Source organism: Gopherus evgoodei, chromosome 4 (assembly GCF_007399415.2).
Source record: "Gopherus evgoodei ecotype Sinaloan lineage chromosome 4, rGopEvg1_v1.p, whole genome shotgun sequence".
In the NCBI taxonomy this organism is placed as follows: domain Eukaryota; kingdom Metazoa; phylum Chordata; order Testudines; family Testudinidae; genus Gopherus; species Gopherus evgoodei.
Window position 1 is genome coordinate 84,551,364 of NC_044325.1, and position 22,263 is coordinate 84,573,626.

At 41.7% G+C, this 22,263-nt stretch overlaps 1 protein-coding gene across 1 annotated transcript in view; it reads left to right on the plus strand.

Annotated features, from left to right (window-relative positions):
• The first annotated feature begins 6,786 nt into the window (after positions 1-6,786).
• The window catches only part of SLC1A2 (solute carrier family 1 member 2), a 136,477-nt gene continuing 121,000 nt past the window's right edge, over positions 6,787-22,263 (plus strand). Inside the window, exon 1 of the mRNA XM_030560053.1 lies at positions 6,787-7,674. Coding sequence (XP_030415913.1) covers positions 7,658-7,674 — 17 coding nt within the window. The 5' untranslated portion in view covers positions 6,787-7,657. The remainder of the gene's footprint in view (positions 7,675-22,263) is intronic.

Genomic DNA, 22,263 nt, shown 5'->3' on the forward strand with positions numbered 1-22,263 from the left:
CCCGAACCACCCTGCAAACCGCAGGGAAGGAGACCTGCTTGCACAGGGGTTCGGGGAACGCGAGAGCAAACCGGGAAAGGAGACCAGCTTTGCCGCGGTTTGCTCTCGCATTCCCGGAACCACCCTGCAAACCGTAGGGAAGGAGACCTGCTTGCTCGGGGTTCGGGGAACGAGAGAGCAAACCGGGAAAGGAGACCAGCTTCGCCGCGGTTTGCTCTCGCGTTCCCCGAACCATCCTGCAAACCGCAGGGAAGGAGACCTGCTTGCTCGGGGTTCGGGGAACGAGAGAGCAAACCGGGAAAGGAGACCAGCTTCGCCGCGGTTTGCTCTCGCGTTCCCCGAACCATCCTGCAAACCGTAGGGAAGGAGACCTGCTTGCTCGGGGTTCGGGGAACGCGAGAGCAAGCTGGGGAAGGAGACCAGTTTGATTACCAGAGGCTTCCTCAGGTATGCTGGGATACCTGCTTATTCCACGGAGGTCAAGAAAAGCGCTGGTAAGTGTCTATACTTGATTACCAGCGCTGGATCACCAGCGCTGGATCCTCTACACCCGAGACAAAACGGGAGTACGGCCAGCGCTGCAAACAGGGAGTTGCAGCGCTGGTGGTGCCCTGCAGATGTGTACACCTCCTAAGTTGCAGCGCTGTAACTCCCTCACCAGCGCTGCAACTTTCTGATGTAGTCTATTTCCAGCTCTGACGTCTAGGATTCCATGAAAACCTTGGTTAGACAGGGTTAGCACTCAATGGTTTGTCTGCATTTAAGATTTGAAAATTATTAAAATGATGGAAATTACTGCTGCAGATAGCAATATGTAGTTTATTTTGCTTTCAGTGGCAGAGGGACTCAGTGTGTTATCTTTTGGGTAGTGTTATTTTTATTGGCAATATTGGTAGACAAATGCACTGCCAAAGTTCAAAAGTTTAAGGGATATGGCCACTGCAATTGACTTCTCATGTTGCATTTTTCAGTTCCAGTTCAATTCCCAGTCAGCCATATGCCAGCGGACTATGCTTGGCTGACATGCTGCATGGCAAGAAAAAAAGTCTTAATTACATTTGAAAAATCAGGTCTATTTCATTCCTCTTATGGGAGGAACTATTTGCCAGTGAATGTATGTGATTTCCTACTCTTACTGTAGAGGTTAGATGTTATTAGGTGACAGTTTTGTGGAGAGAACTGTCTTGTGGTAGGTCAATTGTGTGTTTCTTCCTAAGGCTATTAACAAAGAATGAACTAAGAGCATGACAAAAGAAGACACTTGTATATTGGAACGTGTCCTATCCAGTGAGAGCTCTTTCATGGCTGAAAGAAAGGGGAAGGTGAATGTCTCTATCTTTAATAGTTAGAGTTGCTCACTCCCAAAGCAGTAATAAAAAAGGGCCAGGCCTGATTTTCCTCTCACTGACACCAGCATAACACCAATGTAACTGCATTGCTTGCCTTCAGCAGTTATTGAGGACTGAAACCAAATGTGAGTGAGAGGAGAATAAGACCCCAAATTCCTCCTTTTCGTGGATATAAACAATGCCCAAATAAAACTTCTTCGGTGCTCTGGAGTCCAAGCAGCACCGCAAAATCTTATCATGAGTTAAGTCCAGCCTCAACTTCTCCTCTTCTCCCTTTTATACCTATTAGCTGGGCCTAGTAGCATTATGATCCCCAGCCATATCCACTCTTCAGCCACTTATCTTCTCCCTGACTAGTTCCAGTCTCTCACAGACCAGATAGGGAAAACTGAAAGGTTGGGCTTTAGCTATATCTGAGTGACCATAACCCAGCTTTCCACTGGCTACCCAAGAGTCAGATGGGTAAGAGCATACGTACCCCATCATACAAGTAGAGGGATTCAGCTGAAGGAATAACAGAAATGAACTTCAGAATAAGTAAAAATAATTACACCTGTTACATACATCAGAACTCAATTTCCCTTCATTTTGCAAAGTCCATGAATCTGTTCTGAGAGGACATGGATACGAAAACTCCAACCCAGGCTGAGAGTTTGTCAGAGTCCAGGTCAAGAATTGTAACCCATTTTGGTCCACACACATATAGAGTCATATTCATATACCCACACGGTTGTGTGTTCAGATGTTTGCATGTATAATCCCTCATACAGACGTGCACACATATACACACATCCTGATTTATATTCATAGAAATTACAGATGGAAAAGCCCTAATAGGTCAGCTAGTCCATCCTGGCTCAAAGGCCAATGAAGGGCTGTTCCCTTCAGCATTTACCAGTACTTTCTGAGTCTAGTTTTAAATATCTTGAGGGAGGGGACTACTGCAAGTTCCCGTGAGACTCTTCCAGCAAGATTTCAACTTCTGCTTGACCCTGTGGTTGTGATGTCAAAGGAAGTTAGCATCTGAAATGATCAAGCTGTCACAACTCTTGTATTCTGGCCTTATGTACAGTCAAACCCAATGGCGTTAATTAAACACAGAGCTCAGATAATTAACCAAAAAAAAAAAAATCTGAAAAACAAGCTGGTATCATAACTCCTAGGACCTATTTTTAAAATATTAAACTGGCTCAAACATCCCTCTTTAAGCAGGTGAGAATCTATGCCATCTGCTAAAGGGAGGCTGTGAAACAGCACAACAGGGATAGCAATGTATTTGCATCAGGGAGAACATCTATGTATTTTAAAAGGTACATAAAGAGATCCCTATTAAAAGCTAATCTCTACCCTCTCTCACTCCACTGGAGTGACTGGTTCCTCTCTCTGGCTTCTATTTATAAGTCTTTTGGACAAAATCTGATAAAAAGGTTGGCATATGCTTACCATTTTAGAAAACCTCTAAAAGGAGTGGGTGTTTGTGGTAGAAGATAGTATTGCGCAGAGTGAACATCTGAAGTTAACTATAGGAGCCAAGAAAATGGAGCCAAATTCATTCCTGGTGTAATTTTTTTGATTTCAATAGAATTACTCAGTGATTAATTTGATCCTTAGGCCCTTAAATCTGCATTTAATGACTATATCCATCTTAGGCACCTGAATGTTCACTTGAGACACCTACAAGCAGATTTAGTCAGACATAAGTGCTTATATTTGAATACCATGTGAGGCAGTGATGTCCAAACTTCTTGCATTTTTGGCACTCAAGGCGCTAAATCAGGACCTTCCAGGGTGATTGTGTTAAGAAGGAAATTTGCATATGAATCTGCAAGGATGGTGCATCCTCTGAGCTGCACCCTGCAATTTTTAAACAGAAGGATTGGAACCAGTTCCATCCAGGAAGGAAAATCAAGGTAGGCATCTGGTTGCTCTGCCTGAGTCCACGGGAGCACCTAAGCAAGAGATGGCTCCTCTCCTTGACACAGAAAAGGTGGAAAAAGATGAAAACCAACAGCCATATACAACTCCCTGATTCCCTGCCATGCTTGAGGTCTGCTCTAACTTGTGCCAGCTGGCTATGGTCCCCATGGCAACATACACCAGCTGGGGACAGATGAAACACAGCACACTCCCTCCCCATCGCCTTTGCCTCTGCACCATGGACTGTGGTGTGGGAGGCATAAGAGCCAGCTATGCTGACTCTATGGCTGCTGGAGATTCTTCTACTCTGGGGTAATCTCCAGCAGAATACTTGTGGGTGATGCCTGCCCCTTTGTATTGCCTGATCAGGGCAAAGGGGGAATGAACCAGGGCAGAACATCTACCCACAGTATTACATTGTGGCTCCTTAATCTTAGTGAAATACTATGTTGGTCCTTCAGCCTAAAAAGGTTGGACACCCCTGAAGTAAGAGGGCAATGCCAACATCAGCAGCCAGATCCTCAGCTGCTGTTTGTCACTCCATAATGAAGCAACTCTGATTGACATCAGTTTAGCATCTGCCACAATATATTATAGGTGGAGCTGGTAGCACTGCCTATAGTTAAGGTTGCCCAGTGCTTTCCATTATAACATGCGGTTTTCGGTTCAGGTTGAAATTTTCTACCCCTGGTGTCTGCCTCAGGCTGAATGTTTTGGGAAAGTTTCAGCAAAACTGGTTAGCCATTTCCAAGAATGAGAGTAGGGAAAAATACATTGTTTTTCTTATTTTAAAAAAATTCTTACACCTGTTAGGTTGAGAAGTTCTAGCATTAATATGCTTCAGACCAGGGGGGGCTTAAAATTTGGGAGGGAGGGAGGCGGTCATCCTGCTGCAGGAATGTGCCTTTTGTTGTCCCAATGTTAATTTTCCCTAATTTGGACAAGTTATAAACCTCTGGGGAAAAAAAATCTCAGTTTCCATAAGCTTAGTAGAGATGTCCTACAGCGTCATTGCTAAGAACTCCAGAGATTCCATTTGCATTGAGCACGTGCCAGCCCAGGACTGAGCAGGACTTTCCTTGTAGTTGCTCTCTGCTGCTGCGATGCCAGGCACAGGAACCAAGAATAGGTGGACTGTCTCTCCTGTATTTCCAGTGGTCCTCCTCGTGATGCCCATACAACACAGAGGAGAAGGTATAGGATGTCTGACTGACATGGAGAATGGTGAGGCAGGCAGGAGCAAGAGATTGGAGGAGTTGGATGGGAGCAGAGGAGGAAGGGGACAGGAGCTAGGTTGGAATGGTGGATAGGAGCAGAAGGGGAGGGGAGCAAGACCTTGGGGGGATGGATAAGATTGGACTGGGGCAGAAGCCATGGGGTGAGGTGGATAGAAGAGGAGAGGGACAGGAGCTGGGGCATGATGGGGTAGATGGAAGTAGAGGGGGAGGGGTGCAGGAACTGGGGATGATGTGGTGGATAGGAGCAGGGATGAAGGAACTAGTGAGTGGATAGAAGGACAGGGGACTGGAGCCAGGAGGCCGGGGTAGAATATGAGCAGAGGAGGAGGACAGAAAGAGAAGAGAAGGGGACAGAAGCTGGATGGGGGCAGACAGGAGAAAAAAGGGAGGAACATAAGTGAGGAGGACTAGACAGAAGTGTCTATAACAACTATAGCACACTCCACTCCAGAACCTGGAATTGAATGTAGGAGTCTTGAATCTTTACAATCCTTTGCTGACAGCAAATATTGGCAAAACACACTAACACAGTATGCCTCAACCCCCTCAAGTGCCTAGTCCACACATAGGATAACAACCTACCATTGCTACCATTTAAAATGACCAGTTATGTTGTATTGTGGTAACAAAAAACACCAGTTTTCTGATTCAATGGCACTGGTGCATGTATATGGGCAGCTTTCTTTCTTCCTCATAGAGAACTATTTAAATATGATTTGCCCTATTCTGTTCACTTCCTCTGAAGTATCTGGCACCTGCCACTGTTGGAAGACAGGCTACTGGGCTACATGGACCAGACCATTGGTCTAACCCAGTATGGCCATCTTATGGTTTTATGAACACTTATCATGATTAGAGGTTTGTTTATTTTTATAATTCCAGCAGGAGGGCAGAGTCAGAGGCTCTATAGTCACTGGCAGAATTAGTTGCTGTGGTGTTGCAATCTGGGTTCTTGCTGCTTCTCCCCGTTTAATTGTTTCTAGGAGCTCGAACCCAGGGATTAGGCTCCATTAGGCTTCTGCATATTTAGCTATTTCTTTTAAAATTTAACTAAACGAAATTAACCACTTAAAATTGACTAACCATGGGACAATTCACCTTTCTGCTAGCTTCACTGTCTCCTTCCAGAAGTACTGATTTACCCACATCTCCAACAGAGGTCAGCAGAGCCCCACTGGAGAGATCTATTCACTGTATTCATACTTTATTAGTGCAAAGAGTCCCTTCATATGCATCTGAAAGCACACCACATAAAAAGGCTATCACCAGAGCACACATTCGCCTCTCATTACTGGTTTCTAAAAAGCTAACCAGATTCTTGTGAGTCATCCCATGTCAAAGGCAGATCTGATCCCTGCTTATCTAATCTATTGACCTGACCCGTTCCGTTATTGACATGGTTTTGCCCCACTTTCCTCTTGTTCTGGCATCTCGCTAGGCAAATCAGGAATGAAAGAAACATAGATTCTGCTATGGTTACTCACGTGAATATTTCCCTTAACTTCCACAGGTCTAGTCCTGCGTGTAAGGAGTCCTGGGGCGGGGGGGAGAGGGTTGCAGAATAGGCCCTAACTAAGTAAAAAGTCCAGGACTCCATTCCAATTGAAGAGAGGTAGGAGAAACCTGACAAGTTATTATTGGGGGCCCCGAGAGAGACACATGTAGATCTCCGGTATGAGGAATTCCCCCCGCCCCCAGCAGCCTTCTGATTGACACTCTGTAAGGCTCTTCATTAATAATAATGCAAATTAATTTTTAAAGTCAGGTAATTTATTCCAGCATCAAAAGAAGAAATGCAGGAAAAGGCTTCTCCGGCATTAACTCCAACTGCTGACTTGCTTCCAATTTCTCTGTTGTGTGTTTTTCTTTTCTCTCTCTCCCCCTATTTACACAGTAGTGTGACCCTTCCCCGCCCCTCCCTTGGAGTCCCAATCCGATTGCTAATCAGGTTTAAAGGACATGAACGTGACAGTAGTCTGTCTATCGGGGGAAATTAACTCTTTGCCTTCCTCCCTTTGCCTAGTGCCATCTCTCCCCCCTCCCCCTTGTTTGCTCTTTATACTGTAATTCGGTGGGATTTACTTGCTGCAGAAATGTGTCTCACACTCACCCCGTTTGCCAAAAGGCTAAAATTTGCTCTAATGTGCTCGAATAGCCTTCCAGTTATGCTTCAAGAGCTGCCACAGCGGGACCTAGTAGCCACCCCCCCCCCCCCCCAGTTCCTAACCGGAAAATCCAATCAACAACCCCCCAAAGGCAACGCCACGGAAACAAAGAGAAGAAGCTAAAGACGAGACTGGGAAGGGTCCTCGTTAGAGACCGACTGAGATTTATAGCCGCTGAGCTCGCAAAGCGCCACGAACAATGCAAAGGGAAACCAGCTTGTGCGTCTGCGGCTGTTCGGACGCGTCCTTTCTGGTTCTAATTTAATCTCCTGAGTTTAAGCTCACCGCCGTAGATTTAAAATCCCCTAGCAAAGAGGGGGGCAGGGCAGGTAATGAAAGCCGAGCGAGGCTGAATCGCTGCACTAACCCAGCAGCGGAAATCACGGTCATTCCTCTGGATCCAGGCATTCCCTCTGTGGGATTTTTCTTCTTCTTTAAATAAGAGTCTGGGGGGATTTATAGAGGTAACAGCAGCTAGTGATGTCAGCCCTTGCCTAAAATAGAGGATAGACTGCAAATCCGCAGCTAGAAGGCTAAAACCTTCCAATCCAGCCTCAGCCAACACCATGTCAACGTGAAGTCACCCACCACCTCTTCCTCACACATACACTCACTCACATGCACTCCCCCCTTCCCAACCACTCCAGGAGGAGAAAGCAAGGGATCAAAGCCCAGGTGTCCTCCACAGCCTAACCCCGCCGACCACTGCTCATTTTCCACTAGGGGTGGCAGAGCTTTCCCCTCCAAGACATGAAAGCCTAAAAGACGTGGAGAATATCAATCCAACAGGAGGTGGTGGTAGCGGAGGGGGGTGGAGGAATCTGAAGAGCAGAGCTTCTGGAGTCTTGCCTTTTGGAGCCTTGAGGATTATACAAGGAATTTCTGTGCTACTGCTTAGACGCTATAGGGAGGAATCCAAAAGACGAAGCTTCCTTTGCATCCCACCTCCCTTGGATTCTTGAGAAGACAGGGGGGCTTGCAGGACACCATGGCATCGCCAGAAGGGTGAGGGGGACTGTCAGTTTTGGAGGGTGGGATGGGAGGAAGAGCGTGTGTGTGTGTGTGTAGTGCTGTGCTGTGCTGTGGGTGACAGTTTCATTGCATCTGTTTCCTTGTGTCCTTCGCGCCTTTCCCCCTAAACGAAACCACCAGGGCGCGAGACGGAAAACAGTCAAAGGCAGGGCGGAGAGAGAACGGAATTTCAAAAACGAGCCGCTGAGAAGGATTCATTTGCCTACCGTCCGCAGATGCAAAGGCAAATGTGATCAAACCCCCTGCCTCAAAGTTGGAGAGGTGCCCAGATCAATGGTCAAAATGAACAATAAATGGATCTCTGTGTATATGTATAGTCTATATTATGCAGCTTTAACTAACAAAGGGAGGAAACAGAGGAACTAACCAAAACCATTTTTATATTGCAAAACTCCATAAGGTCTGTGCCAGTTACAGTGAAATGCGGTAAGAGGGGATAAGAAATGCTGGAGCTTGCTGAATGTTACACAAGAGGCATTATTTATGGCATAGTAAAAACAATGTGTTCATGATAGGACAATCCCTCTGCAGCTCTTGTGAAATGTCTGCGAGCACCAGCCACTTACTGGCTTCTCTGTGTGTGTGTGTGTGTGTGTGTGTGTGTGTGTGTGTGTGTGTGTGTGTGTGTGTGTGTGTGTGTGTGTGTGTGTGTGTGTGTGTGTGTGTGTGTGTGTATATAAAAGGAAGATCTGCTCGCAAAAGGTTTCTTTGATCACTGGTTGCCCTCCTGTGATATTGTCTAGCAATAGCATTATAATACGTCTGGCGTGAGCCTCCCTCTTTATCCTTGGACGTTGTCAGGATGGATTAGCCTGATCTGCTCTAGACAGGACCTTCCGAGGACAGAGTGCAAAAGGAGGCTCTGTTTATGTACTGGGTTTATGTCTCCTGGGATGAAAGACTTGATGAGCTGATTTCAGTAACCTGGAGCAAGGGGGCACATTGCTGTAAAGCGTTGGCACCTCAGTGTCACACTACCTGGGCAAAAAACTGTCTTCTTCCAGGCAGATGGGCGTTAGGCCAGCTGACTTGTGGAAGTTGTGTAGAAATTACAGGCGCTGTTTTTCCCCTAGACGTAATATCTTCAGAAAAATATTAATTCAACGTGTATTCACAATAGAACTCTGGCATAGTGGAGCAACAGAAACTTTCTTCTCTGGCAATAATAGCTTACTCTTGGGTACCATGCTGCCTCCGGAGGGAATTTATACATCATATATATGCACATAACTGTTCTAGTAAACTGCACAGCACTTTAGAATTTCCCCTTGACAATGAAATGACCAACTGGAGGTTATCATAGATAAATGGAGCAGCAAGGGAGCAGGGTTAAGCTGGGAAAACAGGGTATGTCCAAGTGACTGTAATTGGCCACATTTTACCATTGCGTTATCATGCCCCAGCTTTGACTCTCCTCTGTGCACCATGCAGCCAGATGCCTGTTTTTATTTTAACCTATGAAGTATTTATTAGGTATATGTTTATTTTGCAGACTCCTAGACTAATGTACTAGCTACTGTGACAGTGTTTATACAGGAAAGATAACACAACAGAGAGAACAACTATAAGCAAAGACACAGACTGGTGGGTAGATTTTTCAATCTGAGATGAAGTAAACATTTTTAAAATATAAGCAAACATAGTAATGCTTTTTAAATACATTGATTGTATAGCCAGATAAAAGAGAGAAGAGGGTTTCAATAAACACTTTTTTCCTCTTTCCCTGTTGGAGCACATTATGGGGGCAGGATAGGAAAGGAAGGAAGAAGTTTAAGTATTGTCTTCAAACTCCTACAGGAATGAACATAGATTAAGAAAATCTGGGGCATGGTGCATCAGTGACTTCATGAGTCATCTCTCTTTATTTGGTGTATCTGATATAAAAATGTACCAACATGTCTTAGGATCCTTCCGATATAAGCATAACTTCAGTCTCCGCTGCTTTATCAAAGAGTTTTTTTCTCAAACCACCATGTTTCCAACATGACAACAAAACTCCAATCAAACCAAAAAAACTACCAGCTCCTGCCCCTATCAGGTGTATAACTGAGGATAGAGCTAAGCCTTCTACTATTGTCTAAAGGTCAACAAACTTAGGCTCTTTGGACCAGCAGGGAAAGTGAATTCTGGAGGCATAGGACTTTCTCTATGAATGGTTGTCCAACAATCCTTAACATTTAACACTGGGGTCTGTTAGCTGGAAGGCCACAGATGACCTCCACTGTATAGCAGTATCCAGAGTGAGACCCTGTCTCTCAGGTATGTGTTTCTAAATGGGGAAAAAATAGCAAGAATTAAAGGCTAGTGTGAGAAAGTAAAATGGTACTGAGACAGGTTAATCTGACATTCTGCTCCTGAGATAGGTATCTAGGGCGGCATTGATGTTCTGAAAGTGTGTTTATCTGAGGTGTGTGTGCCATACCTGTATTTAAAATTAAAGTATTTGTGAGTTATTTAACAATTTATCCCTAAATAGGGGAATTTGCACAGAAGTCTCAAAGTTGAGGATGAGTCAAAAAACATCACCATTTATTTAGCAAATAATATCACAAAACACCAAAAATATACATAGAGGAGGGCAAATATACATCCATTCCCTAGAGGATATTGACTATGTACAGCCAGAGTTCACAGGGGAGGGAGATTTCCTTGCCTCCCCCCTTTCAATAGTGTTTACTTTCTCTCTTCAGTTTCTTCATAGGTCGCTTTTTTCAGACTTTTGTCTTTGTGGCAATCTACTGTGCGGAAGAATCTGTTATGATAAGTTTCTTTGCTAGCAACAAACCTAATTAAAATGAAAATGTAGAATGAAATGTCCCTTGAAATAATAAAATCAAACACCGCATAGGCTGATCAATGTTCCTTTAATCGCAGCCACTGCTGGTTTTCTTAATGCTGAATACATTGTCTGGTATCTTGACTGCTGAGTCTTCCTTTCACAGAGTCCCCTGACATGAATAGCATTACCAAGCTTTCAGGCTGCTGTCTCAAATTGGAAAGAGCTAACAAGTAACGCAGGGAGGAAAGTTTAGAGCCTGGTCCTGACATTCACAGCTGTGCTGTCATAGTTCAAAGAGTCATTCACATTATTACATATTCCTAAAATACCTACCACCGTAGTAACTAGTGTAGCACTTAATTTCTATGGGTTTGGTCCTGCAAGGTGCTGAGCACTTTAACGGTGGTCCTGATGGACATATGCTTCACTTTCAGCATATGAGTAGCCCCATTAAGTTACAGGGGACTGGTCCTACCTCTAAAGTTAAGTTTGTGCCTATGTAATTCTTGGGGCAGAGCCAAAGTGCTCGGCACCTTGTGGGATCAAGTCCCGTAGTATCTACTTACCATTCTAATCTGGTTCCCACTGAAGTCAATGGCTGTTTTCCCATTGACTTCAATGAGAGTGGGATCAGGCTCTATATCTCTTAGTACGTTTATTCTTTTTGAAGGGAGCTGGCCCAGTACATAAGTATTGCTTTAAAACTTACTTTTACAATCTAGAGATGGTCTGACGCTGTTAAATTTGGATCTATATTTTGAAGACCCTGCTCCCCAGAGATCAAGTGTTTTGGTTTTAGGCTATTCTTGCAATGAGAGTATTTGCAAAATTATCATACAGGTCTGGGTTTGAATTTTAAATACTTAACTTCCAGAGTTTGTGGGTTTCAGATCTGGATTTTTGTTTTAGACTTACCCATAATACGAATGTAACCATAGTGAGACTTCTGGTGTCACATACAATAAGTGCTAAACAATCAATGTCCAAACCAACCAAAGCAGAATAGCCCTCCCCATATCATTTCCATCACTCATTAAATCTCCCCATTAAAACTCTCCTTATGGCATTACAAAACATTTTCATGAAAGACCCAGAGAAAAGAAAGTGGGATGATGCAGGTAGCAAAAGAAAGTACTTTATCATATAAGAAAGACGCAGGCAGAGAAGCACTAGTATAGATATGTTAAAAAGAAACAGCAGTATTATATATTATATATGTGAATATATATTTCAACTGACAAATAAAAATAAGTGAAAATGGAACAGCTCACTAGATTTCTCATTACATTCAACAATACAGCTGTATCAAGCTGTATCCAGTCCTGTGAGCTTATTAGTAAAATCATCTCAGGTTCTTTATAATTTTATATATACACAGAGTGTTTCTTTAATAGACTGTATGCCAGCAGAGTTCTCACCCTGTTATAAATGTAGTCTATAGTTCAAGTGATCCCTTCCTGGGGTTTGGCTTTATTGACTCAATTAACAATAGTACAACATACACTGCAGCCTCAGCTTTCTCCCTAAGTTTGAATGTTCCTAGAGTTTCCTTCAGGAACTCTATCTCAGCCCTTAGTTTCACCATCTCTGAGACGTGCCAGTCTTTTTTGTACTCCTAGATTGGAGTTAATTGGACATGTCAGAGTGGGTCAACAAAACGACCTCTGCGTCAGTCTGCAGGGTTCAAGCAGCTAACATCAGTGTGATTCCATAGAAAAGCTTTTCATCCCCTTGCAGGATCCTAGAATTGGCCACATTGTTACACGCATATATTTTGCTTCACTTGATTTTCATTTAATTATTCATACAACTCTATTCATGTATACATAGACAGTAGTTGAAATGTTTGGCATATATGATTAAATATATTGGATTATAAAATCTACCCAAATGTGTTTCATTATTATCTTTATTTGTTATTGACACAGCACCAGTGTTTTAGACCACTTAATTTGTGTTCAGTCTCCACAGCTGGGGGACAGATGGAACAGATGAAGCATATAAATGAAAGACATGGACTATGGCCCTGACCCTGCTCTCACTGATGTCAATAGCAAAACTCCCACTGAATTCAATGGGACAGAACTAGGTCCTATGAAATATAAAGCATGTTTCTTAAAACTAACTGCTGATGACACAACAGCCCATGAGACACCAGGTTTCAGTTCAACCTTGAGTAACAATTTCAAAGAGAAGATACCTAGGGCTCTTTGTTTTCAGTTTTTATTGGATTTAATTTTTCCTGGGAGTTTATCAGTGTTTATTACTCCAACAACAAAAACAGGTAAAAATCGGTGCAAAAAACTATTAATAATTTTTCTAGGTAAATACTGGGGGTTATTTCAGTGGACAGAAGGACAGAGGAAAAAAGTATTCAGTAGATTCATGCTTTGAATTCTGTTCATTAATGTGGTTTGTTGCAGAACTAAAACAGAACTCAAAACACAATGCCACCTCTGAGTTTAAGAAAACAATACATCCCCAATCCCCAAATAAAACTTTTCATTTGAATAAACAGTTTACTGTTGTAGACTTAGAACTATTAACCTATAAATATTTACATCTAATAATTGGGCCACACCATTTGCAGCACATACACTCACTTCATCCTTTTCTCCTGTTTTTGTTTTTTTAAATCTTAGAATTCTTCCTTGTGTTCTGAAATGTATTCTGATCCAGGTTTTCCCATTTTAGTGTGTCAGATCTTTAAACCATTCTCTGCTAACAGCTAGAAATGTGTACATGGTGGGTGTGAGATTCACCAGTATGTTTAGATGCATATGTGCTTCAGAGCTTGCATACATACAATAAAGAAACAGGCACGTATCTTCTCGACTAATACATAGCTGTACTTCAACAGGCTAATGTATTATCATAATATATATATCTCATGCAATGTATTGTATTTTCCTAATAAAACAAGTTATTTTTCATATATTTGAATGATAAAAATGTAGGGTGAAAATTAGAAAAAACCTAATAATACTTTTTGTAAAAACTGGGATTTTTTCAGTAGAAATCAGTTTAAATTGAAAACCCAGCGGCTTAAACATACCATATAATCTTAGGCCAAAAATTTCAAGCATGGGTGCCTTAGGTACCCAGAGTTCATATCTAGGCACTTAAATATGACTTTCAACTACACTGAGCATCCAGCAGCAGCTCCTAAAGAAGTCAATGGGAACTTCTGGGTTCTTGGCAGTTTTGAAAATTGAGTTATTTATTTAGGCACCTAAATATGAATTTCAAAGCCCAAAGTTAGGCAGCCATTTCTTACAAAGGTTGTGTGAGATTTTATAAAGCACTTGGTGTTGGCATAACTCTGCTCCTACCAAAGTATACATAACATACTATATGGGTTCAGTCAAAGAGACCCCCTTGGGACTGCCATCTGATGTGCTGAGACTATCTCTGAGCCTGTTTTCTCTTCCAGTTTGGGCCTCCAGAACCCTGCCTTGTTCAGCCAGACACGCTTTCCTGTTGTAACACAGACCTGGAGTCTGAACCACATCCCCAAACTTGCAGATTTAACTGAAAACAGCTTAAGAAGTGCTCCTGTCTCCAGCACCCAGACGCCCAGCTTCCAATGGGATCCAAACCCCAAATAAATCCGTTTCACTCTGTATAAAGCTTGTATAGGGTAAACTCATAAATTGTCCGCCCTTTATAACACTGATAGAGAGATATGCATATCTGTTTACTCCCCCAGGTATTAATCACTTACTCTGGGTTAATTAATAAACAAAAGTGATTTTATTAAATATAAAAAGTAGGATTTAAGTGGTTTCAAGTAATAACAGACAGAACAAGGTAAGTTACTAAGTAAAATAAATCCAAATATGCAAGGCTAACTTAATACACTAAGGATCTAGTTACAAATACTAACTTCTGACCCTAGATGTTATCTTCTCAGGTACAATCCTTTTCAGACCTAGGTTGTAGTTTATGGCCTGGGTCCAGCAATCACTCATGCCCCCACAGTTACTATCCTTTGTTCCAGTTTCTTTCAGGCATCTCTTTGGGGTGAAGAGGCCATCTCTTGAGCCAGCTGAAGACAAAATGGAGAGGCTGCCAGGGCCTTTTATATTCTCTCTTGTGAGCAGAAACCCTTTTGTTCTTCTTTGCGAAATTACAGCAACAAGATGGAGTTTGTAGCCTCCTGGGCAAGTTACATGTCCATGAATGATTCAGCTTTTTGCAGGTTGATGCTATTGTTTTCATATTAGTTTAAACGTTCCCTGGAAAGCTCAGATGTGGATTGGTGTCTCCCAAAATCCACTGTGGTTAAGTACTGCCAATTACTTGACTATACCCTTCACAATATGTTGGCCAAACCTCCCTTATGTGTTTCCCACAGCAAACGCTTCAAATACAAGCACAGAGCCAACGCTCATAACTTCAGTTATAAAAATGATACATGCATACAAATAGGATGAATACATTCAGTAGATCATAACCTTTGCAAATATATGTCACATGGCATATCTAGCATAAAGCATATTCCAGTTATGTTATATTTACCACTTATAAGCATCTTTCCATAAACATGTAGAGTGCAATGTCACACAAACACACACGAACATGTGCATAAGCACATGAAGGGATACTGCATATGTTCTGGTAGCCATGGAGAAAAGGACTTTATTCTTCTAGCCATGGCAGAACCATGGAATTAACTGTTTCTACTATACCCCTAGGACCTTCTCATCTCTGCTCTAACCCGCTAATCCACCTCCACCGAGACTGCTTCTAACACTGCAAAGCTTTCAAATGGCCACCATTTTCAATATGAAAAACTGCTACAAAAATATTTTATTAAAATAGAACCTCTGTTTAATGAACTAATTGGGGATTGCATTAATAAAAAATAAAAAAAAATAAAATAAAATTTAACATCCCCAAATTATAGTAGGGATGAATAGTAACAGATGTATTCAGTGTGCCTGATTTTATTTTGTTTGAGAGGAACGCCTTTCCGCTTGGACATTGGGTGAAGGATTGAAGTTACATTCGGTGGCCAAAAAAATTACTATATGGCATAAAAATGGTTCATATAACTCATTGTTCATAAGATGTTGTATATGTCCCAAATGTGGTAGGAGATCACTGGCTTGAAGTCTGGGACATACTGTATCCATTTCTCAACTTGCATCACCTCTGTCTGATGACGTGTCATGGCTAGAAATACTGGCTTTATTTTGCCTGGAAAACAGATTACAGGTTCGCAGTAATAACCCCAGTTCTGCAATCCATATTTTGACAAAATTCCCATTTACAAGATTGATCCTGTTATGCAGCATCCATTGCTAGCCCTGGTTAGTTGTGAAATATAGGACTTTCCAACTAACAACCTGATTTATAGAATATAAAATTTTTAGTGTTTTTAGAGGCTTTAAAAATGGTTGGCTATTTTTTTCTCTCCCTTCACATAGGCACCTGGACTTTTGATATTAAGTGGGGCCTATCTAGTTTTATAAGCAGAAGGAAATGAGAATTTAAATTCTCAAACATTTCAAAAGGAGCTTTTCTGTAAAATGTGTGGCATAGACTCATGACGTTGGACACTCCTGGGTAACATGGCCATCCCAAACAAGTGCAAATAAAACTTAAACCACCATCCCTCAGTATATAATTATACTTATACACTAATCTCCCTCTGTGTCTATATCGATGTGTATGCGGTCCCCAAGCCTCAAGTTCAGCCAGGCTGCATTGGTGCAGGTTATAGGTGTGGGTTATGGTGATGTGGCATTAAACCACCTCTGTGCTTCCCTTGTTCCCAGCTGGGGTACAGTTTGATCCCTAGCCTTAAGGATGCTTCAGTTAAACTGGTTTGTTTTAGGCTGCTTGATGCTGTTATTTTGTAATGGGACTGCCAGAGTGCCAGCCCATCCCCCCTGACATGACAGTGGGGTCAAGAGTAAGTGGTGTAGGACTGACTCCGACTGGATGGGAATCCTCATCTGTCAGTTTAGGATGACTCAATGGTTTTGCGTAGCCAGAACAGTGCAAATGGGGCATTTCATGGCTGAGGATTTGGCCCATAATTTATATATATATATTTTTTTAAGCTTTATTTTAAATTCCTTTATTTTTTTTCTAGTTATGATCCCCAAGAATTTGAAATTGTCTGAAACTGGCAAGCAAAAACTAGATTTCAGGGTCAAGTTTAGGGTTTCCTAGTTTACTTCCAGGTCATTTAGAGAGCAGCTAACTGAATGGAACATAGTGCAGACCTAGAGATGGGCCCAAACTAGAAGTTTGGATGTGACCTCACACAGACTTTGGGGATGTCAGGATACAAATCCAGACCTGTACATCACAGCTTGGTCCCTTTGCTGTGCATTTGACAAACCAGAACACTGAATCTAAACACCTTCAAATGTGAGGAAATGTTAAATTCATATTGCAATCCAAACCTCAGACTTTGGGCTCATGTCTGCACAGAACCCTCTTCACACAATGTGGCATCCTCTTAGAAAATTGATGGAGAGAAGGCCCTATGCTAAGAAGAATGCTTCAATTCTTGATCCTTCCTTGTTGAATCTCTCTTCATTTTTCCCCTGGTGTCCTGCAGTGTTGATTGGTTGGGATGAATTACCGTATACACTTGTTCATAAGCCAAATATTTTTGGTAAAAAAGTGAAGCATCAATGAGTGGGGGTCGGCTTATAAACGGGTCTACACCAGAATTTGGTGATTTTAAATTCTATGGGATTATTGTATTGAATACCTAATACATTGTCGTTTTGTTTACCTGGAGCACCGGGCCGCTACTTCCCGCAGCTCCCATTGGCTGAGAACACCGAAACGCAGCCACAGGATGCTGAGGAGCTCCATGCCTGCGGATGTTCCAGGTAAACAAAATGTCCCAACTCGCCAGCTACTTACCCTGATGGGCTGGGAGCCAAAGTTTGCTGACCCATTTATTGATGTCAATACTGCAGCCTTTTAAAGTTGCAAAGGCTTTGTTTAGTGGACTAGATTGGCTTGAAAGGAATACTAAAAGAGCAGTGCTGCAGATCTGCATGACATTTGACTAATGCATTTCACAAAATGCTACACCTTACAAGCCAATCAGAAAAATACGATGAACTATAGCACTGGTGTCAGTCTGCTACTGTGTAATTTGATCTCTTCATGCATTTCTACCAATGGACCTCTTAAGTCTTGAGCCCATATGAAAATATAACGTGCAGAGTTGATGGAATTGCTAATAAAATTTAAATAGCCTGTTATCACCACAGACATGCCAGTCTACAGGGCTGCTTTGAAATAAACAAAGAACGATACTAATTTGACAGTGATAAAGCAGGTGACATTCCTATATAAAGTCCTACAAAATCTATAACTGTAATAATAAAAATAATAATAATAATCTATTTTCTTACTAGTATTTAAAATGAACAGTGAAATCAAAAGAAAATGGTTTCCTTATCATGCAGCGTTCAAACTTCAAGGTATTGAATATGCAGAAGCAAACAATAATTGTGCTGCTGCTCGTAAATTCTGTATCAATGAGAAGCAAGTGAGAGAATGGTGAAAATATAAAACAACGCTAAAAGACATGCCAAGAAGCAAGAAAAAATGTCCAACAAGGTACCCTTCATTTTCTGAGCTGGAGAAAGATCTCAATAATTGGGTTGAATGTCGACAAAATGGGTGCATTGTCACTAGAAGTGGAATTCATCTGTGTGCTCTGCAAATGTCAAAAGACGACAAATACAAGTCAGTAAAACCATCAATGTTTGTCGCATCAGTGGGTTGGTGTACTCGCTTCATGAACCTGTCTCTGTCATGTTCATGGTCTCTGTCTTCACCAGCGGACAAAGATAGAGCAAAAGCTGCCGAGAGATCCGGAAGAAAAAAAATCAAATCTTTCCAAAGGTTTATTATAAAATATCAAACAAACTATCACAAATAGGAAATATGGACGAACTACCAATGACATTCGATCTCCTGAGCAACAGTACAGTAACCAGTGTTGGTGAAAAAACAGTTTTAATTAAAACCACTTGCCATGAAAAAATCCATTTTGTGGTGGTTTTATCGTGTTTGGCAAATGGACCAAAGCTCCCTCCTGCTGTTATTTTTAAAAGAAAAACCTTGCCTAAAAACATGAGATTTCCTGCTGGTGTCATCGTACACGCTCATGAAAAGAGATGGATGGAAGAAAGTGAGACTATTGAATGGCTGGAAAAAGTGTGGAATAAGAGACCAGGATCACTTTTCAAGAAACCTCTATACTCGTTTGGGGCACGTTCAGGGCACACAAGAGGGATGAGGTGAAAACTTGTGGCCAAAAATATAAAAACTACTTTGACTGTAATACCTGGAGGCTTAACTAGAGTTCTGCAACTGCTTGATGTCTGTCTGAACAAACCCTTTAAAGACAGGCTTGTCATGGTATAACCCCCACTCTGAACCTTAGCATCCAAAAGATGGGGTACCAGCATGAATTCCCCTAAGCTTAATTACCAGCTTAGATCTCGTAGTGCTGCCACCAACCAGGACTTGCAGTGCCTGGTACACTCTGGTCCCCCTAAAACCTTCCCAGAGGACCTCAAGACCCAGACCCCCTGGATCTTACACAAGGAAAGTAAACCCTTTCCCCCACCATTGCCTCTCCCAGGCTTTCCCTCCCTGGGTTACCCTGGAAGATCACTGTGATTCAAACTCCTTGAATCTTAAAACAAAGGGAAATGCACCTTCCCCCCTCCTCTTCTCTCCCTGTCTCCTACCAATTCCCTGGTGAGTACAGACTCAATTCCCTTGAGCCTCAACAAGGGGAAAAAATCAATCAGGTCTTAAAAAAGAAAAGCTTTTAATAAAAGAAAGAAAAATAGTAAAAGTTGTCTCTGTAATTTAGATGGTAAATGTTGCAGGGTCTTTTAGCTTATAGACACTAGAGAGAAGCCTTCCCCCCAGCACAAATACAAATTAAAATCCTTCCAGCAAAACACACATTTGCAAATAAAGAAAACAATCAAAAAGACTAAACCGCCTTTGTACTTGTACTTACTATTTGAACAGAAAATTAGAGAGCCTGTAGGTACATCTGGTTACTCTCAGAACCCAGAGAGAACAACAGACAAAGAAAACACACAAACAAAAGGCTTCCCTCCACCGAGATTTGAAAGTATCTTGTCTCCTGATTGGACATCTGGTCAGGTGTTCCAGGTTCACTGTTTGTAATCATTTACAGGTAAAAGAGACATTAACCCTTAACTATTTGTTTATGACAAGGCTACACAAAATGTGGTCTGAATGGACGTGTTCAAGCATGGCAAAGTTGACAAAAGGCGGGAATCTTACAAAGCCCAACATCAATCTGGTCACCCAGTGGGTCAAGGATATGTGGGTATCCATTCCCTCGGAAATGATAGAAAAATCATTTTGGAAATGCTGTATCAGCAATGCATTCGATGGGTCTGAAGATGATGCCATATTTGATAATGACACAAAAGAGGCTGATGACAGGCAGGAATCGGAGTCTGAAGACGACACTGCTGACATCTCTGATGACAAGGCACATGCAGCTGTGACTGAATCCGAGTTTAATGAACTGTTTGGTGAATCAGAGACTGATTCAGACTTTGAAGGATTTTAAAGTCTTATGTTGTTCTAAGGTACTTGTTTTAAATATCCATTTACTGATTTTAAATATTGACTGTAATTTTGAAGGTGAATACATATTTGTTCAGTTATTATTATAACAGGTTTTTCATTAGATTACATTAAAATAATTCTAGCAAAACTTTTGAGTATTTCTTGTGATGCCAACTTTTAAAATATAGCAGGGGTCAGAAAATTTTGGCTCCCGGCCCGTCAGGGTAAGCCGCTGGTGGATTGGGATGTTTTGTTTACTTGGAGCGTTTACTTGCAGGCATAGAGCCCCTCAGTGGTCGCGGTTTCCTGTTCCCAGCAAAACAGCGTACAATCATTAAAATCTGGACATTTAGTTTAAAAAGCTGCTTATATGAATTTATATTTTTATTTATGCATTTATATTCATTCCAAAAACAATGAGGAGTCCTTGTGGCACCTTAGAGACTAACAAATGTGTTAGTCTCTAAGGTGCCACAAGGACTCCTCATTGTTTTTGTTGATACAGACTAACAAGGCTACCTCTCTGAAACCTATTCATTCCAAAGGATCTCAAAGTACTTTAAAGCTAATTTCTGACTGTACATGCACTGGCATACAGCGAAGACAAGAGGCCAAATTCAGATTATCATGTTCCCTAATTGTACATAAAATCCCTTAAACCAACTTACACTCAGTCATGTGTAAGGGATGCTAGATTGGGGTAGCCTTCACTAAGAGGATCTGAAGGAAGATGTAAGAACATGTAGGTTAGAGTAAATCTCACATGATTTAACTTGCAGCTTCTTACACTTTCCTGTCTGGCTACTTTGTTTTCTTCTGGGCCTTCAGCATGTGAATTATGCCATCATTGACTCCCTTGGGTTAAGTGGGCCCAATTTAGATGGAGAGAGAGTATGAATGCCATGTTTGAAAGGAGGTATTTCTAAGTGAGTTTAAATAGGACCGATTCACCTCTTGGTTATGCTGGTGCAAATCAAGAGTACATCAGTGAATTCCACTGGTATAAAACCAGGGTAAGTGAGAGGAAAGTCAGCTGGAAGAAGGTGCAAAATACATTAAATTATACCTGTCTTACACATTGGTAGAGGCGGAGTAAGAAGGTCTAAGGGAATCTAACTTTCACCTTAGCATGTGGCCCAGTTAGTCTCAATTAAGGCCCAACTATGGAACCCTCATTCATGTTGCCAAGAGCTTATAAGAGCAGCTCCACTCAAGCCCATGAGACTATGCTGGTAAGTGCTCATCTAATTAGGGTTCCACATCTGAGCCTTTGGCTTTATTTAGACTCATTTGATTCAAATACGCATGCAAGCTGCATTGCAACAGGTGTGGGAGTGAAGATGAGACTGCCATGGTACATTAAGAGGTCCGTGCTGCTAATGAATGAGATCCAGACTACTCATAGCAGAGGGCATTGACCAGTGTAAAAGAGGCATGGTTGGAGGGAAAATCTGGCTACCAAATATACAGTTTTCCCTAGCAAATAGCTAGCCCTGCCCTGATTCTGATATCCCTCCTCCGTGACAGCACAATGTCTCATTCATTGAATTTATCTGTCGCTTTGAGAGTATAAGAACTACTGCCCACTTCACGCTTGCTTAGAAAAGATTTGGCCCTATGTGCATAGGAATCAATTAATGCACTACTGCAATATGGAATGTGGCAGCTGTTTATAACATAGAGCTACAAAACAATTTAGGACCCAAAGAGAAGAACACAGCACCCAATTGATATCAGGGAATTTAAAGTGGGCAGATTGTGATTACTCATGTAGCAATTTGTCCTGGAGTAATGCCCCTATCCTTATAAAAAGTGCCATGGAATCATTAACTGCCACACCACTTAGAAACATTATAATTTCCTGTTCATTATATCATTAAATCACATCTATGATGTTTCTAGTATTAATATTTGCTACCTATAGTTTTTCTCTTTTGAAAATCATAGGAATAAATTATTTGATGATCTATTGAATTGGGGTGATAATGGTAGCTTTCCAAAGGGAAATCTCAAAGATCATCTGAAATACACTTTATAATATACTTAAAGTCATATATTTTACTGTCAAAAATGTCCCTGCAAACAGATACGTTTCATGTGTGTATTATTACATGCAAAGATTCCTGGTTTTGAAGTATTTCAAAAAACTAATTCTGCTCCGGACTTAGCTATGG